At 39.8% G+C, this 24,602-nt stretch overlaps 1 protein-coding gene across 2 annotated transcripts in view; it reads left to right on the top strand.

Moving 5' to 3' along the window:
- The window catches only part of LOC105724864 (protein diaphanous homolog 1), a 46,659-nt gene extending 25,037 nt beyond the window's left edge, over positions 1–21,622 (top strand). For both annotated transcript variants that reach the window (XM_021664961.2, XM_021664963.2), the window contains exons 2-17: positions 5,846–5,872; positions 6,896–7,051; positions 10,190–10,291; positions 10,798–10,928; positions 11,121–11,207; positions 12,041–12,104; positions 13,482–13,621; positions 14,840–14,948; positions 15,412–15,522; positions 15,693–15,811; positions 16,448–16,564; positions 17,161–17,276; positions 17,747–17,811; positions 18,573–18,752; positions 19,482–20,261; positions 21,473–21,622. In XM_021664961.2, the coding sequence (XP_021520636.2) occupies positions 5,846–5,872; positions 6,896–7,051; positions 10,190–10,291; positions 10,798–10,928; positions 11,121–11,207; positions 12,041–12,104; positions 13,482–13,621; positions 14,840–14,948; positions 15,412–15,522; positions 15,693–15,811; positions 16,448–16,564; positions 17,161–17,276; positions 17,747–17,811; positions 18,573–18,752; positions 19,482–20,261; positions 21,473–21,607 (2,439 nt within the window). In that variant the 3' untranslated portion in view covers positions 21,608–21,622. The remainder of the gene's footprint in view (positions 1–5,845; positions 5,873–6,895; positions 7,052–10,189; positions 10,292–10,797; positions 10,929–11,120; positions 11,208–12,040; positions 12,105–13,481; positions 13,622–14,839; positions 14,949–15,411; positions 15,523–15,692; positions 15,812–16,447; positions 16,565–17,160; positions 17,277–17,746; positions 17,812–18,572; positions 18,753–19,481; positions 20,262–21,472) is intronic.
- Positions 21,623–24,602: the final 2,980 nt, after the last annotated feature.

Below are 24,602 nucleotides of genomic sequence, written 5' to 3'. Positions count from 1 at the left end.
GGTGGAAGTTGCAGTGAGCCAGGATCGCAGCACTGCACTCCAGCTGGATGACAGAGCGAGACTCCATCTCAAAAGAAAAAAAGAAAAAAGAAAGTTTTTCCTCCACATCTTTGCAAGCATTTGGTGTCATCAGTGTTACGGATTTCGGTTATTCTAGTAAGTATGTAGTGATATGTTATTTTAATTTACACTACCCTGATGACATATGACATTGAGCTGCTTTCACAAGTTTATTTGCCATTTAAATTTTGTTAAAATTGAATAAATTGTAATAAATTCCTTCTCACGTGCACTAGCCACCTTAGTAGTGCTCTATAATTATATGTGCCTAGTGGTACATGTTGGACAGTGGAGCTCTGGAGTGATCTACTTGGATTATGTCAGAAGCTTTAAGTTGATTCCCCAGAGAAGACTCTTCTTCCAGCCTTCTGACTCAAAGGGAAAGGCCAGGCTGCTGGGGCTCTAAGAGACTATAGAGGGAAAACTGCTGGGTGTCTCGGTATATATTATGCATAGGTCTACTTTTCTTTTTAGTGTAGGGTCCCTGGCATCCTCCAATCCAGAGACCCTCTGTTTTACCCTCTTCTGAGAACAAACTTCAGGCCTCTGCTGGAGGAAGGGAGGGTAGTCTCCCAGTGGCATGATTGAGGGGTGGGGTAGGATCTAGGGATCTAACTGCTTCTTTAACAGCTTTCAACCAGTCTTCTTTTTAGCCTCCCCCTCCTTTAACTCCCTTTTCCATAGGTGTCTGATGCCAGTCATTTCCGAGCCTTTTGAGGATCCTACAGTATAATTTGGGCTGGTTTTTCCTCTTTCCAGTTTAGGACTCAGCTTTCTGAAATCTGTTGGATTTAACGCCTCTAGTTCTTCTAGTCCCAATCTTCAAAATTTGCAGTTGCTTTTTTGTTCTTGCCAACCTTGTAGGCTCTTTCTTTGCATCATTTCTTATTTTCTAAACACCTGAGGTTTCAAGGAGAGAAATTAGATGCTTTGGTTAGGTCTGACATCTTTTACCTGAAAGTTGCTATTAATCTGGATTTATAAGCCAGATCTGGATATTTCAAAAAATATTTTATTCTATATTTATGCTTCCTTCAGTATCTATATTTGTAGTTAAAGGTTTAAGTGCTAATGTTTAGTGGAGGACTCAATAGAAGGGCCAGGAAGTGAAATATTTACCACAGCCAGGCTAGGACAGTAAGGATTTGGTTTGGGAGCAGAAGATAAGTGACAGCAACCAAGGAGATTGATAAAAGTGATGTAGGTAGGATGATTAGAGACTTAATTTTAAAAAGCTTGAACATCTGAGACATATTGCATAAATAAAGCTCCAGTAGCATTTATCTTCTTGGACTCAACTATTTTTTAGTTTTTTAATTTTTTTTTTTACTTGTCATGATCTAGGAATTTATTCTACATTTCAGAGAATACACATAACTAATGATACAATTTAAAAATGACTACTGAACAAAACTGTTTGCCAACATAGTATACATAGAATCTGTAAGAAGAACACACATAGTATTAACTAACTAAACAATATACTCTTAATATACTGTAGCAGCAGGTTTCTATTTTAATAATTGAGCTTGCTGTTTTAGTGTTCTATTGGATTCTAAGAGTTTTACCTGTACTGACTATGGTGATTCACTTTGCTGGTTGTTGCTGCCCTCTGATGGACTAGCTGAGGAAATGCAGCTTTTTTCATTCATGGATTATGTGCTGACCTTCCCTAAATTGAACACTAAAACGTGGATAATTTTTTTTTTTTTTTTTGAGAAGGAGTCTTGTTCTTGTTGCCCAGACATGATCTCGGCTCACTGCAACCTTCACCTCCCGGGTTGAAGCGATTCTCCTGCCTCAGTCTCCTGAGTAGCTAGGATTACAGATGTGAGCCACCACACCTGGCTAATTTTTGTATTTTTAGTAGAGACAGGATTTCACCATGTTGATCAGGCTGGTCTTGAACTCCTGACCTCATGATCTGCCCACCTCGGCCTCTCAAAGAACTGGGATTACAGGCTTGACCCACCGCATCTGGCGGATAATTTTTTTTTTTTAAGGATAAAATCTATTTCTGATGATCCTCCAGGAAAGCAAGGGAAACTGGCATCTTCCTTCTTATAAAAAAGGAAATCTCCCTTCCTTTCTTTTCTATCTAAAGGCAAGACTTAGTGGACATCGAATAGGAAAAAGGCAGAAGAATTTGGGGAATGCAAAGATTCGGTTGCTTTGGAGTCTGGATGCCTGAGTTTCATATCCATCTCATCCCCTTATGTGACCTCAGTGATTTACTTCATCTGGCTGGGCTTCAGTCTCTTCATTAATATAATGAAGAGGTGGAGTAGACTTGGAGGGTTTCTCCAGGGATTGACATTTTAGGGTAGCAACCCTAAATTATATAGTATTTGTTCATAAGAGATATAATGACTAAGTTTCAGGCTCTGCCATCAAGTAACTTAGTCTGGAAAGGGGTAAGGAAACAGACATCAAAAGAGAATTGTAATCCATTTTTAGTGCTGTGAGACAGGCAAGTACCTATTACTGTGGAAACACAAGGAAAGGTACATGACCATTTAGAAGAGGGATCATTCTATAGGGCTGTTGGAGTTAGCCTTGAAAGGACAATCGAGGCTGAGGAGGCAGCAGCCGAGGGCAAGTCTAGGGTGTTGAGACAGTGTCATCTATTTGGAGATGAAGACGGAGTTTGAGGTGGAGGGTTTGCTGAGAGATGAGACTGCGGGGAAAAGCTAGGAGAGTCATATGTCATGTACAAGAATTTGGATTTCAACATAGGGCAGTGGAGAGCTATTGAAGGCTTTTAAATGGGGTAATAACATGGACAGCTTGGCATTTCAGAAAGATTACTCTTGGATAGAGTATGGAGAATGGATGTGGTATGGGGCAGATGGGACTGAAGGCAGGGAGATCAGTTAGTAGGCTGTTGGAATAAATCAAACAGGAGACAATATTGGTGTGAACTTAGGTAGTGCTAGTAGACATGGATGGAAGAGAGATGAATCGAGTCTGTAGGCAGAAAGAACAGGTTGCTGGTTCTCCCACCCCACCACCACCTTTTTTTTTTTTTAACTTAAGCTGCAGCTGTGACCAATTCATCTGCCATTAATTCTTTAGACCCAGGTTCTATTATCTACATTACATTCATCCCAGAGTTGTTTGCTTGTTGCTTGGTTCTGAGGGAACTCTTTGAGTTTGAGGGACAAAATTTTGAAAGCAATTGCTCTGGGAGCAAATAACTTTAACCTGGGCTACAGTAAACCAAATTTGTATGCACTCATCCTTTTTGTGCTTGTTTCACCTTCTGTATGCCAAGGAACTTAGGGTAGTGACAAAAGGAACTGCGTTGTTGGTCATTTTGGGTGGTGCTTTCTGCCTCACCATCCTTCTGCCTTGCTTCTAGTAATGAGAACACATGAAATAACTGTACATTCCGTGGACACTTTCTCATGGCAAGATTCTCATGGTTTGGGGTGAGTGATTATCCCTCAGCCACTAGAAGCTTAACCTCTTCTGGACCATGGAGTTCAGTTTGTTTTATTTCAAAAGCACCAGGTTGGTGGAAAATGGACCAAGTATAGATTCACAGTTTACACTGGATTTAATGGAATTGTGTGACATGGGGAACATGAACATAATATTGTCGATTTTTCTTGTCCGTAAAAGAGGAAAAATAGCTTTGTGGCAGAAATGGAACTAGTTTTTCATTAGTTGGGGAAGGTTAGTCAAGAAACATTTACCAACTGGGTGTGGTGGTATGCGCTTGAAATCCCAGCTACTCAGGAGGCTGAGGCGGGCAGATAACTTCAGCCCAGGGGTTTGAGACCAGCCTGGGCAACACAGGGAGACGCCACCTTTTAAAAAAAAAAGACAGAGAGAAAGAGATTTACTATACTCTTCTAAGGACATTAATGAAAAAGAAAAATTGTTTAAAATTAAGCAGAATGAAGAAAAATTTCCACTTTCCCAGACTTGCTCATTTAGACTTTTTTTGAGGGGGCGGCGAGAGGGGTGAAGTATAATATGTATACAGAAGAGAATGTAAAACATACAGAATAATTATAAACTGGACAGTTGTGTGATTCATGTCAAGATACAGAATATTGTAAACACCCCAAAAGCTGCTTTGTCCCCTTCCCCAGTCACAACCCCCCCATCCCAAGCAACCACTGTTTTGACATTTATGGTAATTATTCCCTTTACGTAATAATTTTACATCCTAAATAATATAGTGCTACATGTTTTTAACCTGAATATTAATGAAATAATTCAATATTATGTTTATGAATAGCTGTAAGTTCATTCACTTTCTCTGTGAAATTGCTTTCCTTGTACTAACGTACCAGTTTATTTGTCCACTCTACTCTTTTAGTTCACATCATTCATTAACTTATACACAATTATTTGTCTTCTGGTTTGTTGAAGCAATAAGTCAGACAACTTTTGTCACAATAATATCTGTCAGAGTGGCCAGCCATAAACACTGTAGCACAACATCCATCTGAAGGACACTCCCAACAAAGGTTGGGACTACTTTTGCCATTCTAATTAGCCTTAGGGCAGGACAGCCAGCTTTACTTTCTTTCTCATGCTTTTTCTTCCTGGGAGTAGTGTGAAATTTTTTCTTGGTCCCACCACAAAGCCTCAACACAAGATGAAAAGTGGACTCCTTTTGAATGCTGTAGAAAGCACATCCCCCTTCTAATTGCTTGCCAGCAAAGATCAGTCTTTACGGGTCAAGAGGAATTCCTTCCTCATCCTGGATCTTGGCTTTTACATTTACTGCTGTGTCCAAGGGTTCAACCTCAAGAATGATGGCCTTCCCCATAAGGATTTTTTTTGGGGAATGGAGTCTCACTCTTGTTGCCCAGACTAGAGTGCAGTGGTGCAATCTCAACTCACTGCAACCTCCACCTCCCAGGTTCAAGCTATTCTCCTGCCTCAGCCTGAGTAGCTGGGATTACAGGCACCTGCCACCACGCCTGGCTAATTTTTGTACTTTTAGTAGAGACGGGGTTTTGCCATGTTGGCCAGGCTGGTCTTGAACTCTTGACCTCAGGTGATCCGCCCACCTTGCCCTCCCAAAGTGCTGGGATTATAGGTGTAAACCACCGCACCTGGTCCCCCATAAGGATTTTTATGAAAATTTATGTTTTGGTGGTGGTTCCAATACATCCAGTTGGCAGATCAGAAAGCCCATTCTACTCTGGATGGCCATTTCCATTGTTCTCTGTTTTACATGTTATCGTGTTACTCTGAACACTCTTGGTATAGACATTCCACTACACGTGTGCACAATTCAGCAGGGTGGATACATAGACATTTGTTAGTTGCATTGTACTACGTGTGCATATTTAACTTTACTGAATAGTGCCTTACTGTTTTCCAAAGTGGCCATAGCATTTTACAGTACCACCAGGAGTTCCTGTTGATGTATGATTAAATGAACATGAAAACTTTTTCCAGTCTTGAGAGTGTGAATTAATATCTTTCTGTGTTTTTAATTCGCATTGCCTTACTTACTATGAAGTGGAGCATTTCTTATACGTGTGTCAGTCATCAGCTTTAGATTCTGTCCAGTTCTGCATCTTCTTTTTTTTTTTTTCCTTCTTAAGAGTCATATGTTAGTGACCTTAAAAGTCTTCCTGCTCCTTGCTTGAGGGAATGTGCTAAGGACTCCTTCCGCGGCAATCATTAGCTTGTGGAAAGTAGCTTAGATCCTTTCAACTTCTCTCCCTTTTTTCCCCAACCCATGTGGTGTTTGGGAGGTTTCCTGGTACTTCACTGATTTCTCTTCTTTCTTCTCCTTCCTTTTTCCTGTTCCTAGACTCTGAAGCGGCTCATGGCAGATGAGGTAAGGACGTTTTGTTTGGCATGTGCATGTTCTAGCTCATTGCCTACACTATAATATTTACCAGTTTCCATAACTTTGACTTTCTGTAACTTATAATGGTGATATGGCTTCTACTCAGAGTATCTCAAGGCTTTTTTCCTGACTCTTTACTCTGTGTTTGGCCCATTGCATGCATTTCCCTGGACATTCATTATCTTCCTAAGTTAGGCATGCTCTTTAAACTCCAAGCTGACTTGCAGTCTGAATGCCACTCATATCACTTGAAGCCCTATAATACTTACAGATAATTATTGTTATTTTCAAACAGGGAGAGCTGATAAGCTGTAGCTTATTGGTGACTCTTTGATTTGAGCATCGGTATTTGAGATTTGAGGAATGGTTTGTTAGCATTTGTTTGGCAGAGAGATGGCATATATACCCCTGAAGTACATTGTATTCTTTGCTGACTGGATGTCATGAAAAGGGGATTCTGAAGAATAGATATTGAACTTTTGCTGCCTACATCACACAAGTGCTGTGGAGTGTACAAATTAAAGAGAAAGGAATGGATCCTGATTTTAAGGATAAATTTATCCTATGTGGCTTATATCTATTAAAATCTATGGTAATACTTCCTGAAGGGAGGCATCCTCTGGAGTCCTAGCCACATTTATTATTGGGTAGCTAGAAGAAAACAAAGGGCATTTTATTGATAGAACTCTGTCATGAGAGGCTTTCAGTTCTGTACTGCTACAAGGCTTAGAAATGGCAGGGGAGATCAAGAACAATGTTTCTTCTATTTTAAAGAGGTTTGAAATCTTAATACTTTGGTCCTCTTTGAACATAGATGAGAGTACAGAGTCAGTATGCTAAGTTAGATAGGAGGAAGACTGATTTCTTCTTTTCATGTCAGAAGAGTCTTGAACTGCTCATGAACCAGAGGAACCATGCATGTGTAAGAGGTTAAAGGGGTAAAGAATTTGCTGTGTGATTTGTTTTGTAAGTGAAAATGGATCACTGCTAACACTTTTTTCTCTTTCTCAGCTGGAGAGATTTACCAGCATGAGAATTAAGAAGGAGAAGGAAAAGCCCAATTCCGCTCATAGAAATTCTTCTGCATCATATGGGGATGATCCTACAGCACAGTCATTGCAAGATGTTTCAGATGAACAAGTTCTGGTTCTCTTTGAACAGATGCTGGTAAGTTTTCCATTCCCAAAATGTTGCTTCTTCCTGTGCATTTATGGCCATGATTAGCTCTTTTTTATGCATAGTCCCCTAGCTAGCCCTTTATTATAAAGAATTCCAGGCTTAATGTGGAACTTTTAAAATGTTAACCCTATCATCCCATAAGTAGGGACTAAATATACAAGTACCAGTTCATAAGACTGGAATCTGTGCTTGGAAACATCCAATCACTGTCTTGTTAATGTCCTTCTGCCCAGCAACACTTTACCCACAAAGACATAGTGGACCATCTCACCCTGTGTACCAAAGATGGTAATATGGAGACCACCTTTGGGTTAAGCCGGAGCAGATAAAGTGTCGAAGTATTCACAACAAACTCTGTATAAAGGAGAAACTGAGGATGGAATATGATTTGCTGATTTAGTGGTGAAACTGGAAAGAAAATACATAGAATTGCTAGAAGACCTTTAAAGATTGTGTCTAAAGTGAGCTAAGTAATGAAGTATATGTGCATGTAACTTACTTCACTGTCCTCAGTGAGGAACACCGAATAAGGAGGACATTCAGTGAGTGTCCATTAGTGGTAAGTCTTGGAAAGTTTTGATGAATACAAGATTTCATAAGACCTGTATTTTGCATGGATATCTGATCTCAGATTCAAATAGAGACTAGTTGCAGGTCTACCTTACTTAAAAGCTTAGGTTTAAAATCCTTAGCACAGGGCCTGGTACGTAGTAAGCACTCAACTGGTACTAGTGTTATTTTTTTTTCACTGAATCTTTTAGTTTGTCTCTTAATATTCCAAGTGCATTAAGAGTCTTAAGAGTATGATCTGTCAAGATAATCTCTTGGCCTTGAATTGCAAGTTTAGGTGTCTCTTGGGCCAGGCAGGTAGTATAAATAAGGGGTAAGCAAGCTAGATAGAAGATGGCAAAATAAGTAGGGAATGTGGCAAATTGAAGAGAGGCTTCGGTATTTTTGTTAGAAAGACCAGCCACACTCAGTTCTAGTAGGTGGTGGCATTCCAGTTGGGAATGCTTGCCTAGTAGTGCCAGATATTTCTATTTTTCAAAAGAAGTTAAAAATCTGTAATTTAAAAAAAACAATAAATCTTGAATAACATCAAATATCCTAGTCACTATTTGAATTTCCCCAGTTAGGTCTTTTCTATTTTTTTGAGTCAGAGTCTTGCTGTGTCACCCAGGCTGGAGTGCAGTGGTGCAGTCTTGGCTCACTGCAACCTCTGCCTTCTGGGTTCAAGCGATTCTCCTGCCTCAGCCTCCTGAGTATCTCTGGGATTACAGGTGCCCACCACCATGCCCAGCTAATATTTGTACCTTTAGTAGAGACAGGGTTTCACCATATTTGTCAGGCTGGTCTCTTGGCCAGGCTGATCTCAAACTCCTGACCTTGTGATCCGCCCTCCTTGATCTTCCAAAGTGCTGGGATTATAGGTGTGAGTCACTGTGCCCGGCAGGTCATTTTTGAAAAACCAGTTTGTTCAAATCACAATTCCAAGTATAGTCCATTGTACTGATACTCTCAATTTTCATTTAAACTGTAGGTTTCTCTTCCCTTTTTTTTGAGATGGAGTCTTGCTCTATCACCCAAAATGGAGTACAGTGATGTGGTCTCAGTTCACAGCAACCTCTGCCTCCCAGGTTCAAGCAATTCTCCTGCCTCAGCCTCCTGAGTAGCTGGGATTACAGGTGCACAGCATCATGCCCTGCTAATTTTTGGGTTTTGAGTAGAGATGGATTTCATCATGTTGGCCAGGCTGGTCTTGAACTCCTGACCTCATGATCCACCTGCCTGGGCCTCCCAAAGCGCTGGGATTACAGGTGTGAGTTACTGCACCGAGCCCACTTTTTCTTTTTATCCTTACTTTTGATATATTAAAAAAAAAAAACTTGCTGAAGAAATCATTTGACCTGTAGAGTTTCCCACAACATGAAATTTGATGGTTGCATCCTTTGGTACTGTTTTACTAGAGATCTGTATTTTTATGTAAGGTCTCCCAAATTTAAAATGTTGAGCTAACCAAGTGAAACATTTTGTCTTTGGGTGTGATTTAACTTGAGGGCCACCTTTTTGTAACTTCTATGTTCAGTTTATCTGCAAGAGGGAAAAAGCACCTGGCCGGGCATAGTGGCTCACACCTATAATCCCAGCACTTTAGGAGGCTGAGGTGGGCGGATCATGAAGTCAGGAGTTCAAGACCAGCCTGGCCAACATGGTGAAACCCTGTCTACTAAAAATATAAAAATTAGCTGGGCGTGGTGGCAGGCACCTGTAATCCCAGCTACTTGTGAGACTGAGGCAGAAGAATCAGTTGAACCTGGGAGGTGGACGTTACAGTGAGCTGAGATTGCACCATTGGACTCCAGCCTGGGTAACAAAGCAAGATTTCAACTCAAAAGGAAAAAGAACCAGGAATTAAGTCCCAAAATCTTCAAATTAATTTTGCTACTTGCAGAAGAAGTAGAATAGATCCCTCCACCCCATATTTTCCTCAATTCAAATAACATTCTGGAATTATTAGGGCTAAATTTGTGCCCTCCAAGGTACTAGGTTTGGACACATGGTCGTTATGCATGTAGAAGTATCAAGCAGAGCCTTTCCCCAAACATACATCAGATTATGTCTGTTAAGGGGCCTCTGCTTTATCATAGAATTTCCAGTTCTTTCTTCATGGGAAAGGAGTTTGTACAGGGACTGAGTTAACCAGGGATAATGGGTTTGTAGACCCTAGAGTTGGTGCAGTTGATTTTGCAGGTGTTTGGATTATGTCAGTTATCCAGTGCTTCAGTCTGAAGAGATTTTTAAGATCCATCCTTGATGCAAAAAAACATTGTCTGTGGTTTTCTTCCAATGATACAGAAGAAATTTTTCACTTATATTGAGACCGTTTTTCTTAGAGAAAAAATATGTATTAAAATGTCTAGAGATTTATACTAAAATGTTAACTACACTTAATCCTTGAGGAATTTTCATCAGCTATAATAGCTTAAATTTCTAGAGATCAAGAATTTATTTACTCAATAAGCATTTTATATGCTCAACTCTTCACTAAGTATACTAATGTTAAACACAACATTTATAAGGAATTTGAGACAATTTTGTTTTTTCTCTTTTTTCGCCTTCTCCTAGCTGGATATGAATCTGAATGAGGAGAAACAGCAACCTTTGAGGGAGAAGGACATCATTATCAAGAGGGAGATGGTGTCCCAGTACTTGTATACTTCCAAGGCTGTGAGTCCTGGGGCAGGTATCCATGACATGGGAGACTGTGCCCTTGTCTTGGACCTGTTTGTTTTGCCAGTTTTATGTAACATTTTATGTCTGCATCAATTCTGTTTCACTCCGCTATATAAACCCATTAACTTTTTACTGTCTTATTGAGTTACCATTCTTCCATACTTTTTGCATGGTTAAATCTTCATGAAGTATGTAAATATAGGGAATGAGATAGGCAGTTTTAAGTCTCACATATTTTGGTGGTATGTGTGATGGGTACCTGCCCTGATAAACTTGGCCTGATGTGGTGGCTCGCTCCTGTAATCTCAGTACTTTGGGAAGCTGAGGCAGGAAGATCGCTTGAGCCCACGAGTTTGAAACCAGGCTGGGTAACATGGTGAGACCTTGTCTCTACTGAAAATTAAAAATAAAAACAAAATATAAACTCTATTGAGTAATACTAGTCCCTAATTTATGACTGGGTCCACTGTTACTAATCTGTATCTATGCCTTCTGTCCAGGGTATGAGTCAGAAGGAGAGCTCTAAGTCTGCCATGATGTATATTCAGGAGTTGAGGTCAGGCTTGCGGGATATGCCTCTGCTCAGCTGCCTGGAGTCCCTTCGTGTCTCTCTCAACAACAACCCTGTAAGGTGAGGATTCTGAGGAGATCACAGGAGTAGGAGCCCAATGTTGGAGTTCATTGGTGGTGACTGAAAATCAAAGGAGCTGGTGAAGTATGAGAATAGTCTGAATTGGAAGTAGAAAGTTGTCAGGATAAACTTTGTTTGGCAAATAAGTATTTATTGATTTGATATTGCATTGTCTCTATCTGTTCCTTACAGTTGGGTGCAAACATTTGGTGCCGAAGGCTTGGCCTCCTTACTGGACATTCTTAAACGACTTCATGATGAGAGAGAAGAGACTGCTGGGTAAGGACTTCCAGGTCTTTGCAACTTCTACTTGGAAGGTCATAGGGGACTTGGCTATTTGCTCTGAAGGAGAAAATAGCAGTTAAATGTAAAGTTTTGGGCTAGGGGAATGTACTGTTAGCTGAGAAAGGGTTTATCATAGTGGTGACTAGAGGATGAATGATGATTATAGATACAGGAAAGGGAGGAGGAACTTAAATTTCATGTTGAATAACTCTAATATATACCACATAATATTGTTAGTCTCCCAGCACTGGTTCTTTTTCAATCTGGAAATAAAATCTGATTTAGTGCTGCCCTGTAATCTGGTCTGGGTCATATCCATTTGGAAGTCTTATAATATACTTGGGACTAGTATTGTGGCAGTCTTCAAGGTTGGAACAATTTAGGTATACCTTGCACTGTCTTAGGCTACCTTGAAGCCAGCCTGAAGCAAAATACTTCCTGGAATCTTTCTGAAACAAAATAATACAAGGCCAAGATCTGTATATACCTTCTCAGAGTTGAAACCTGTGAAGTAGTGAGGCAAGCAGCAATAGATGGGATGTTATCCTGATACAATTTAGCACTTAGGAGCCTAGAGAGAGTTAAAAGGAAGGTTTTAATGTAATACTGAATTCCTGGATTACAAGAGGATCAGCCAAACTTCTTTGATGGTGAGGATCCCTCTTAGTTACCTATTTTCATCAGTGTTTCTGGGCAAAGTGCCATGTGCTAGAATTTACTTAGCTACTAGTTGGGGTTATTATTCCTAAGAACCTTGTTTGCAAGATTAAAAATGGGAAAGTGGTAGAGAATAAAGGGACCTCACTGATGATGTCTTCTATATCCAGAAGTTACGATAGCCGGAACAAGCATGAGATCATTCGCTGCTTGAAAGCTTTTATGAACAACAAGGTGAGATTTTTTTCATTCTCATTCCAAACCCCATCTGGACCCCTGCTCTTTCTCTTCTATTGGCAAACTCAAAATAGGAACTAAGAATATGAGGTTCAAGACTTCTAGCTTTCTCTTTTAGTATCATAACTGTTTTTCTTTTTTTCTGAGACAGAGTCTCACTCTGTCACCCAGGCTGGATTGCAGTGGCGCAATCTCGGCTCACTGCAACCTCCACCTCCTGTACAGGCACGTGCCACCACACCTAGCTAATGTTTTGTTTTTAGTAGAGACAGAGTTTCACTATGTTGGCCAGGCTGGTTTCAAACTCTTGACCTCAGGTGATTTGCCTGCCTCGGCCTCCCAAAGTTCTGGGATTACAGGCGTGAGCCACCGTGCTTGGCTTCATAACTGTTTTTCATTACCATGCGGACATGCTTCTATGGACATTTTTTTCTCAGTTCTAACTTCTGTTGCAGAGAACAGGCTCAATTTTGTTTCTCTTTCGTTACTTTCTTTTGCTAATTCTTGAATTTCCTGACTTGTAGTAATTGTTTTTGGAAGATTTACTTTATTTTCTGTTTCTTTTTTCTTCTAGACTGTTTCTACTTTAGAATTTTTTTATCTTCTTTTTGTCTGTTTAGTAATTCAACCCAGGGAGCCCACAATCATATGCCTCTAAGTGCAAATCTCTCTTCCTCACTGTTTAATTTTATTATAATTAACTTATTCCATTGGATTAGGAGGGAGAGAATTAACAAGAAACATAAAAGTCAGAGACTTTTATTCTTGGAAGACATATAATTATTTTGTGTCTCCTGGAAAATTATTTTATGTTCATCTCTAATTATATTGGGAAAAGTATTCTACCCTGTATTAGTTTGCTAGTGTACCACAAAATTAGGTGTCTTAAACAACAGAAATTTATTATCTCACAATTCTAGAGGATAGAATTCCAAAATCTAAGGTATCAGCAGGGTTGGTTCTTCTGAAGGCTGTGTGTGATCATGTGTTCCATACCCCTTCTAGTTTCTGGTAGCTTGCTGGCAATCCTTGGCACTCCTTATCTTGTAGATGCATCATCCTGATCTCTGCCTGTGTGATCACATGATGTTCTCCCTCTGTATATACCCATATCCAAATTTCCTCTTTTTATAAGGACACTGGCCGTATTGGATTACGGAACCATTCTACTCCAGTATGACTTCATTATAGCTTGACTAATTATATTTGCAATGAGTATTTTTCCAGATGAGGTTACGTTTTGAGGTACTGGGGGTTAGGACTTCAGCATATGAATTTGAGAGGATACCATTCAACCCGTAACTACCCCTAAACTTGTCCCCAGTTAGATGCTGTCATCTTTCATCCTCCTTTCTTTGTTCTTGGCCCTACTAGTTTGGAATCAAGACCATGTTGGAGACAGAAGAAGGAATCCTACTGCTGGTCAGAGCCATGGATCCTGCTGTTCCCAACATGATGATTGATGCAGCTAAGCTGCTTTCTGCTCTTTGTATTCTACCACAACCAGAGGACATGTATGTGACTGGAATCATTTTTCTTCTTCATTTTCAATTTTATTGTTTTCTTAGTTTAGAGGACAATTGAGTTGATTGGGTGTCCCCTTGGTCATAAATACTAGGTAAGATTGTATTTCTTCCCAGAAGTGAACACTAAGAATCTTAACATTTAAGAACAATTCCTAAGTGATTGGTGCTATCCTGAATGTTCCACTGGTTATCAGACATATAGCAAGATGTCTCCTAATGTCTGTATTGTCTAGGACGAGGGTTTCTTTTTACTGTTCTTTTTTTTTTTTTTAATTCAGAAGTGGCACAATGTTATTTTTAAAATTCAAACATTATAGAAGTATATAAAGTAAAATGTAACTGCCTCATCCCTTTGCTAAATCCTATTCCGTGGAGAGAACGACTGTTAATGGGATAATATAGTCTCATAGAATGTTTTCTAGGCATAGACGCACATATTGAGTTCCTTTGATTCTAGACATCTGCCACCCCAAGAGATAGTATCTTAAGAGCTGAGGAATGTCACTTATGCCTATAAAACCAACTGCATATATAGGATAGATTTTTATTATTGTAGAGGGATTTGGTTTAATGAAAGTTAAATCATTCTTCTCAACTTGTTTCTTTTTAATAGTAGATCTTGGACATTTTTTCTATGTCAGTACTTACAGATCTACCTTATTATCTTTAGTGGCTGTTTAGTATTCTGTATGCATGTATGTAGCCCTATAATTTATTTAACAATTGCCCTGTTGCTGGACTTACAGATACTTTTTAAAGCAGATTTCTGTACCTGTTCCAGGTGATAATTTTTACAAATGGTACTGCAATGAATGTCCTTGGCATATCTTCTTTCACATTTATGCATATATGTTGGATACATTTCTGGAAGTAGACTATATGTTACATGCATGCAAAATTTATTAGTACTGTTAAATGCCCCTCCAAAAGTTGTTATCAGTTTATACTTCATGGAACAGGGGACTCGATTAGTATTTATGGATAGAAGCCTAGGGATGGGTTTTAGGGAATGCATTTCTCTGAAGAGATGGTCCTTAGTTATCAGCAGTTTCTGGAAACTGAGTGGTAAGAATAATAATGTAGAAATCTGTAACACTGATAATGTCCTTTTTCCTAACTGGTCTGTTCCCCTGTGTAATCTACTCATTACACATATCTGCGTCAGAATACCTGGAAATTTCTCTCCCTTTCCTTTCTCTTGGGCAGGAATGAAAGGGTTTTGGAGGCAATGACGGAAAGAGCTGAGATGGATGAAGTTGAACGTTTCCAGCCGCTGCTGGATGGATTAAAAAGTGGGACCTCTATTGCACTGAAGGCATGTATATCCCCTGAAACTGGGCCCAAGAATAGAATTCAAGATGTACAGACTTAAATTCATTTGACCTTTTACTAGAATACTTGGAGTGGCTCCCAACTATATATTTTACATTTCACAATCTGTTCTGAAAGGAAAAGATCAACCTTCTCTCTAAGAAGATAAAGAATGAACTGTTTTCCTCATTATGAGATGGAAAAGGGCATGGTATCTGTTTGTAATCTAGGAAAACTGAGACCTGCAACAACATATACTGTCAAATCCTTGGAATCATTTAGAGTTTTGGGCTCGCTAGATCTGTACTCAAACCAGGTTTCATTGCTGTAGTAGAAAAGTCATTGTTAGAGTTTTTGTATTGTATCTTTCAGGTTGTATTTGGGGACCTAAGAATGTATGTAAAGAAAATGGATTCTTGATATCCAGGAGTTAGCACTGACATAGCTGCTGAATTTTCACATTTTAGGTTGGATGCCTACAGCTGATTAATGCTCTCATCACACCAGCTGAAGAACTTGACTTCCGAGTTCACATCAGAAGTGAACTGATGCGCTTGGGGCTACATCAGGTGTTGCAGGTAAGATACTACACTTCATTAGAAAGGCTAGCCTGGTTCCTTCCTGCTCTATGGCTCAGCAATCCCTGGGACAACTCTGGTTTTCAATTAAAAACCAGGTTGAAAAGCTTAGGTTTCTAACCACATAGGATACTTTTGGGTTCCCTAACTTCTACTTTTGTTGTTGACAGGACCTTCGAGAGATTGAAAATGATGATATGAGAGTGCAACTAAATGTGTTTGATGAACAAGGGGAAGAGGATTCCTATGACCTGAAGGGACGGCTGGATGACATTCGCATGGAGATGGAATATCCTTTTACCGACTCGTTTCAAGACAAATGAGACATTCATTGTATTTAGTTCCCTGATCCCTGTGTGGAATGTTTTGAGGGATGATGACTCAAAACGGCATTAGGCTTGTGTGTCTTCTCATTAAATAAGTCATGTGTATTTTTATTGCTGCTGGCTTTACTTACCTTGTTATAGACCAGGGAAATCAGTAAAGGTGATCTGAGGGTTGTTGAGCATGGAAGCCATCACAATCATTGTAAACTTCCTAGAACATGATAGCTTAGCTTACTAAGATGTAGAACTGAATTTTGTAGATGTTTGGACTGACAGAAGGAGTAATTTAGTTACCTGTTAATATTTTCAATAAGTAACTTTGAGGCAGTTATCTCTTAGTTTCTATCTACTGCCTGATCTTCAAGCCAAGTACTTACTAGAGAGCCTCTGTGTGTATAGTAGCACCCAACTCACTGGTCCCTTGGCAAAAGGACGTTTTAGAGAGCTTAAAGTTTCTAGTGAGGTTTACAGGAAGAACAGCCAGTAGAATGGAAGTGGCGTCTTGCAACTTTTCCCTAGCTTTTTCAAAAGTTGAATAAGCCACTTGTCAAACATAATTTCTACATCCTTGCTTTCCTTAGCTTATTCCCCTTTTTCACTGACTTTAGTGAAGTCTTCCAGATTCTCTTAAACACAGTGAAGGATTCAAAGGCAGAGCCACACTTCCTTTCCATCCTGCAGCACTTACTTTTGGTCCGAAATGATTATGAGGCCAGGTAAGATGGTGTGCTTATGGGAAGTTTTGAATTTGAGCCTAAAAGGGGAGAGTGAATTCCTTAAATTCAAAGATTGTTCTGTAAAGGGAAAAAGTAAAGACAAAGACCCAGGAGTCGGCTTCTTCAGTCACAGATATAAAGGAAGTTGCCTTATTTTTTTAATCTAACTCAAAGGCATCCCTGTGGAAGAGGTCAGAGTATGTAAGGTGAAATGCCCGTCTGTTTTTGGAGGGAAGTAGGTACATAGGATGAAGATGATAGCAAAGAGAGGTGGCAATTTTAAATTCTTTCTAGTTTCCTGGAAGTATAGATTTAGCAATAGCACTATCCATCACAGGAAGGATCAAACCCAAATTTTTAGATGGAAAGTATTGGCACTAGGAGGCAGATGGCAGGAAGTTTTGATTATCTGAAGTAGATGGGGTAGCTGATGTAGAAAAAGAAGTTTTCTTAGCATGGCAGTGATACTTGTGTTATCTTTAAAAAAATTTTCCAGGTCTCTCAGTTGTCAAAGCAGTTATGTTTTCTTGGTCCTGAATACTTCTGAAAATTATATTTTGATTTTCCTTTGATGACCCCATTTTATTTTCTTGTAGACCTCAGTACTATAAGTTGATTGAAGAATGTATTTCCCAAATAGTTCTACACAAGAATGGGGCTGATCCCGACTTCAAGTGCCGGCACCTCCAGATTGAGATTGAGGGATTAATTGGTAAGCACACTCTTCTATCTGGCTTCTCCAAGTTTTGCTTCTTCCTTTCATTCTGCATCTTTTTTCAGCGAAAATGTCAGAGAAGATACCTTTCCAGTCCCCAGATATTTCTATTTTTGTCCTTTCTTACATCATAAACAGCATTTTTGCTAGGAATCTATAGGTCTTTAGTTTATTTCTACGTAAAACACACACCAGCACCTTTTGCCGAAACTCCTGCTGGTCTCAGAAAGTCAAAAGTGTCACTCATAGGCATTCTTCATGCTACCAGCGTGGTAGCTTTACCACATACCCAGAGATCACATGTTGAACTTAACTGAAAGTTTCATTTCTTTGTCTAGTGCAGAACATTAAGAAAGATAATAAAACTAATCAAAAAGATAAAAGACTGTTCTTTGGAAGGGCTTGGGTATAAAAGAAATAGACTAAGAGAATTGGGAGCTTTACTTACTGACTCTTCTTCTTTTCAGATCAAATGATTGATAAGACAAAGGTGGAGAAATCTGAAGCCAAAGCTGCAGAGCTGGAAAAGAAGGTGCATATGAGACCAAAAACATGTGTTTGAGTATATCTCGCTTTGAGGATTATTATTTTCCTGACCTGTGAGACACTTTTTTCTGTGGTATTTTGGAAGCATTTAGCACCTGATGTATAATTCCCAGGGGAAACCATTCCAGTATAGGTTAGTCATTGGAGAAAGTGATATGGATGTCATTTTGAGGAGCTTTCCTGGTGGGTTTGCAGTTCTTGGGCTACTAGGCAGGAAAAGAAAGACAGATGATACTCATATAATAGTGATGGGACTCTCAGGTTTGCTTGGCATTTTAGGCCTCTTATCCCTAGAACATTAGGAACTGAGGTCCTTTGAACAGTAGAAGTGGAAAATGTCTTTGAGGTTTCTTTTTCTCTTCAATTGTTAAGGACTCTCACTGTGGTTAATAGGTGTTTTTATCCTAGAGAATATTGGGATTGTACTACCATGGCTGTCCTAAATACCTTTAAAATCTTTGTTTTGTTTTTTACTATAAAAATAGGGAATCTATGGAAATGAACTGATTCCCTTCTCCTTTAATCTTGATTTTAAGGTTAGAATCATGGTGCTTTTTTTCCCCAAGCATAGCCTGAAATTGTGAGCTCTGTAGATCAACTATTGGCCCAAAACAGGAGATGGGGGTGGGGGGCAGATTCCAGCACCCCCAGGCAAAAGAGGAGGTGAGGTGAATTATGGGTAATAATACTTGTGCTTCTTACTGAGATGGAGAGCCTACTGGGAGCCTGATTCATTTTTTTCTCTAGCTGGACTCAGAGTTAACAGCCCGACATGAGCTACAGGTGGAAATGAAAAAGATGGAAAGTGACTTTGAGCAGAAGCTTCAAAATCTTCAGGGAGAAAAGGATGCACTGGATTCTGAAAAGCAACAAATTGCCACAGAGAAACAGGATCTAGAAACAGAGGTGTCCCAGCTCACAGGAGAGGTAATGCCTGAGCAGGGAAGGCAGAGTGACCTGTAACCTCAAGATGCACATGGCTTAGAACAGGAGTCAATCATCTCACTCCTAGGGAGGGATCAGCTACTAATAGGCAATCTAGTTACATGGTGCATATTTTAAAAATAATATACTGGTTTTTGGTTTGTGTTGGGGGTAAGTAATGCATAAGACAGAAAATCTGGAAAATACAGAAAAACATTAAAAATGAAGGTGATAAATATTCTAATAAATTAGGAATAAAAACTAAACTGTTACACATTAGCTGATTTTCTGTTAGTTTAGTCATCTCTGCACAGATGTATCCTTACACACTCCCTGTGCAGTAGTAAATACTTAAATGATCTTTGATATCTGATAACTTGATTACTTATGTGGTTATATAATCATCTGTGTAGCACATATATTAGTTATATAACTAGAACATTTGATTTACTTGACCTTTACATTTTCTAATCAAGGGAGAGTTTAACATAAATGTTGAAATTGTCTTTTTAATACAAAGCATTCTGAACTAAGAACATGAAGACCTGAATTCTAGTTTTGTCTCTGCTGCTAAGCGTGTGACTTTAGGTGATCATGTGATCTCTCTGACTCCTCTCAGTTTCTCCATTTGTAAAATGCGAAGTTTGGATTAAGTAATTTGTTAGATTCCTTCTAGCCCCAGTAGTCCCTGAAGTGAAGTGAGAAGTACTCACATTGATGTTATTTCTGTAGGTTGCCAAGCTGACAAAGGAACTGGAAGATGCCAAGAAAGAAATGGCTTCCCTCTCTGCAGCAGCTGTTGCTATAGCTCCTTCTGTTCCTAGTAGTGCTGCTGTTCCCCCTGCCCCTCCTTTACCTGGTGACTCTGGCACTATTATTCCACCACCACCTGCTCCTGGGGGTAGTACCATAGTTCCTCCTCCTCCTCCACCACCACCTCCTTTGCCTGGGCGTGTTTGCATCAGCCCTTCACCCCTTTCTTTACCTGGAGTTACTGCTATCTCTCCACCCCCTTCTTTGCCTGGGGGTGCTAGCATCCCTCCACCCCCTCCTTTGCCTGGGGGTGCTAGCATCCCTCCACCCCCTCCTTTGCCTGGGGTTGCTAGCATCCCTCCACCCCCTCCTTTGCCTGGGGGTGCTAGCATCCCTCCACCCCCTCCTTTGCCTGGGGGTGCTAGCATCCCTCCACCCCCTCCTTTGCCTGGGGGTGCTAGCATCCCTCCACCTCCTCCTTTGCCTGGTGGTGCTGGAATCCCCCCACCACCTCCTCCCTTACCTGGAGGAGCAGGAATGCCACCTCCTCCTCCCCCTCTTCCTGGTGGTCCTGGAATCCCTCCACCTCCTCCTTTTCCTGGAGGCCCTGGCATTCCTCCGCCTCCACCCGGCATGGGTATGCCTCCACCTCCCCCGTTTGGATCTGGAGTTCCTGCAGCCCCAGTTCTGCCATTTGGGTTAACCCCCAAAAAGCTTTATAAGCCAGAGGTGCAGCTCCGGAGGCCAAACTGGTCCAAGGTAAGAATCTCTATTTCTTCACCAGTAGATCTTTTTTTTTTTTTAATTTTTGAGATGAAGTCTCATTCTTGTTGCCTAGACTGGAGTACAGTGGCATGATCTTGACTTACTGCAACCTCTGCCTCCCAGGTTCAAGTGATTCTCCTGCCTTAGCCTCCTGAGTAGCTGGGACTACAGGCGCTTGCCACTACACCCAGCTAATTTATTTTTTTTATTTTTAGTAGAGATGGGGCTTAACTGTGTTAGCCAGGATGGTCTCAATCTCCTGACCTCGTCAGCCACCCACCTTGGCCTCCCAAAGTACTGGGATTACAGGCGTGAGCTGCTGCGCCTGGCCTCACCAGTTGATCTTAAGAAACCATTTTACTACCAGTTTTCTACTTTTTGTGCATGGATGGGCTGCACCTCCCTATGGCTTACAGCTTTCCGTCTTCAAGTTTCACTCATGCTTATGTTTAGTTTATTCAGCAGATATTAGGCATCTTCTATATGCCATACATCACCATGGAGAGTTCTGTGAATCCTGTACTCTGAATTTAATCTTAACTAAACTTATACTTAATGTTTTTTGCCTTTTCTCTGAGGCTATCAATACCATGGTAACACACAGTTTGATAACAGTCATTCAGCAGTCTGCAAGCTACTGATAATTGTGCTGATCCAGAAGTCATGGATTTATGAATCCACTCTACCCCAGTTTCACAGGATATAAATTATACAGCCCATATTTGCATGCACAGTATTGTTCCCATGATGTGTTTGAGATGCCTGTGATTCTGAGTTAGTTAGCCTTTTGCTTCTAGAAAGTAAGTTAATATAAAGGAGCTTAGGGATTTATTTGCTCATAAAATGAGCAAGTTTGGCACAGTTAGCCAAACTGGTGGGGAAAATATGATGGAGAGCAAGAGAAGATGTGAAATAAAGCCTTAATGCTTCTGAAGCTAGAGGATTTGGAGTTAGGAGGAAGATACATAGTATACATGAATCTAATTCTTAGATTTATGAATCCATAAACAAATAAACTGGAAGTATTCTCTAATACTAATCCCTCTCCTAATCCCACCACACTATTCTGTGCTCAGGTTAGTCTTATTCTAGTAAGACATTGTTGATAATCAGCCAGCTAACTATTTTACAGACTCATTCTATTTTTAGGATGGAAAGTACAGGGCTCAGTTCACTAATTTTTAACACCCTGCCTTTATCCACAGTTTGTGGCTGAGGACCTCTCCCAGGACTGCTTCTGGACAAAGGTGAAGGAGGACCGCTTTGAGAACAATGAACTTTTCGCCAAACTTACCCTTACGTTCTCTGCCCAGACCAAGAGTGAGTACCTTCCTCTTTGATGCAAAGGTCCAGTGTAGGGCTTAGAATATTTTTTCATTAGGTTTCCTATTCCCTTTCCTTCCCTGGGTGAGGGTAGAAAGGGTATGTTGGATGGAAGACAGATGGATTTTCCCATTCAAAAGAAAGAAAATACGTTATTATATTAAATATTATGGAGTTATATGGTTGGGAAAGAGAACTGTTGTATGTAGGTATTTTGCATCAGTGTAACTTGTAGGAATATGAGATTAACACAGCTTGATTTGGGCTCATTTTGATGATACTCTTGAACAGATTCTGGCACTGCCTTAAGGTGCAATTCCCAGTCCTAAGTACTTAATTAATAAGGGTTGGATAGAGTCTTTAACAGTTCGGGTGGCTGAGTGACTGTGTACATTAACAAAGAACCGTATGTGATACCTTTTCTTCCTTCCATTTCTTTCCAATATTGAATGCCTTCTCCCTCCTGGCACTTTGCTCCTGAAGCTTCCAAAGGTAAGAATACAAAAGAGCCTTTTAGTTTGGTCTCTTGAATATTAGAGAAAAAGATGAAATAAAGAGGAATTTCTCATTAGAAAACTGAGACTAGAGATTGACGGTTGATTTGTCTTTGCTAGGTTTTCTTTTCTTTCTTTTTTTTTCTCTCCCTTGGACTTCAAAAGGACTAATAGCTTTGGTATTAACTAACAGGGAAGAAATTTTGTTACATGTTAAACTACCACATACTTATCTCTTTAGAAGGTGAGGGACAATGTAAGTAATAATACCGTTACCTTACGTTTGTGTTGTTTTACAATTTTTATAGTGCCTTAACATCTATTACCCTATTTGACATGCAAAGAAGCCTTATAAGACAGGCAGGATGTGCATTATCTCCACTCTGTAGCATATATAGACTCCGAACAGTTAGGTAGCTTTCCCAAGGCTATGATCAGAACCAGGAGTCTTGACTTCTGGTCCATTTTTTTCTATATAAATTCTTGCTTTTCTTTTTTAACCTTCATATGTTTCCTTTTATTTTAGAAGTGCCAATTTACTTTGCCTTCTTCTTTATTCACTTTTAATTCTTGTGGTTTTGTGCTGCCTTGTGATAGGGTACTTGTTAGTTATTTCCCTGAGAGAGATAGTATTTCAGATATCGTGTCATGTATAATGACAGTTATAGCCCAATAATTTTGTATTTTCATCTTCTTCCAGCATTTTTGTTTGTTTAGAGGTTTATTACGACCTTAGTGATGAAAATTAAGTGCAACTTTGGAGCATTTATTTTCCCCGCCTCTCCCTAGTCAATTAGTATTTTTTTTATTTTTATTTTTTTGAGACGGAGTTTCGCTCTTGTTACCCAGGCTGGAGTGCAATGGTGCAATCTCGGCTCACCGCAACCTCCGCCTCCTGGGTTCAGGCAATTCTCCTGCCTCAGCCTCCTGAGTAGCTGGGATTACAGGCACGTGCCACCATGCCCAGCTAATTTTTTGTGTTTTTAGTAGAGACGGGGTTTCACAATGTTGACCAGGATGGTCTCGATCTCTTGACCTCATGATCCACCCGCCTCGGCCTCCCAAAGTGCGGGGATTACAGGTATGAGCCACCGCGCCTGGCCTCAATTAGTATTTTTAAAGGTGATTCTTATTTTTTTCCTTAAGTGATCTGATGAAAATAGAATGCACTTTGTTCTAATAAGGAGTCTAACAGATTGCGAGGTGCCTTGGTGGCCCCTAGTTGTGTGTGTGTGTGTGTGTGTGTGTGTGTCTAGGAGTATGTGTGTGTGTCAGGTCTGTCTTGTTGCCCTATCATTCAGGACAAAATGGCTTTTTCCTCTAAGAAAACTGTCACCTTGCATGCCAAAGTCCAGCCTAAGGGATTACTTTGACTCTCATAATTAAAATACTGTGATGGTGGCCACGTATACTGTATTAGTGTTTCAATAAAGACTAGTTGACAAAGTCAAAATTAGATGATTTTCTAATTTGTAAGTTCACAGAATCCCTATATTGGCCTCTGGCATAAGTTTCTTTCTTGAGTCTAGGCTTTGCACTCTTAGTACCACTGCAAATGAACACCTAGTGGGCCCCTTTTCTCCTTTCCCCTCATCTCCATTTTTTAATTCTATTTGTATTCCTATTAATTCTAGCTGGGTTTTATACAGTTTAGTGGTCTTCTTGGGCATTATATTCTCATTATGAATTGGGAGATAGTAGTATTTTAAAAATACCAAAGTGGCCCCTTTCTTCACAAAAGGCCAAAAAAAAAAAAAAAAGAAAGAAAGAAAGAAAACTTTAGTAAAAAGTCTTTGTGCTTCTTATTTAGGGTTTAGGTTTTTGTCAGATAAGGAATTTCAAGCTCTCAAAACTTCAGAAGTAAGCACTTAGAAAACACAGATCAGTATGAGAGCAAGTGTACTTTACTTCCAGTGCTTTAAATATCTCTAGTATTTATATTTCAGAAAAAGACTTTCATCCTTACTACTTTTTAAAAGTAATTCTTGAATACTGAATTGAATATTGAACCAATTTAGTGTGAATACTGAAGCCAATGTCAGTTGCCAAGTCTTTCATTTATAGTCTTAATATTGATGATATAATTCAATGATAGATAACTACTCATTATCAACCTTATAAATAGTTCATCTTCCAGATGAAATAGCAACATAGATTAAATAACTTTTTCCAAACTATATAAAAAGTGTCAGAGCCAGAGTTCAAACTCTAAACAATGACTCCAAAGTCCCAGAAGTGTACATACTTGCCCCAAGAGCCCCTGAAAGCTTAGATCCAGACAAAAGCTGCAAAAAGGGGATATGCTGCCTTCAGGAACCACTTCATTCATTCAGACGCAAATGTCCTTGAATTGGCAGTGACTGAGTAGAAAAAAGGGAACAATAATAGATTAGGGAAAGTAAGTGAGATACTGGATATTTAGGGTTATAAAGGAAAAGGCATCTTCTGACTATATTCAACTCGAGCAAAACTAATCCAGTTGAAGAAATAAGACAGGTTTATCTCTTTGTTTTGTTTT

The sequence above is a fragment of the Aotus nancymaae genome, unplaced genomic scaffold (genome assembly GCF_030222135.1).
Source record: "Aotus nancymaae isolate 86718 unplaced genomic scaffold, 86718_ANA_hifiasm-v0.15.2.pri h1tg000064l_1, whole genome shotgun sequence".
NCBI lineage: Eukaryota > Metazoa > Chordata > Mammalia > Primates > Aotidae > Aotus > Aotus nancymaae.
The sequence above is the reverse complement of the archived record's forward strand: the minus strand, read 5'-3'. Positions and strand labels throughout refer to the sequence as shown.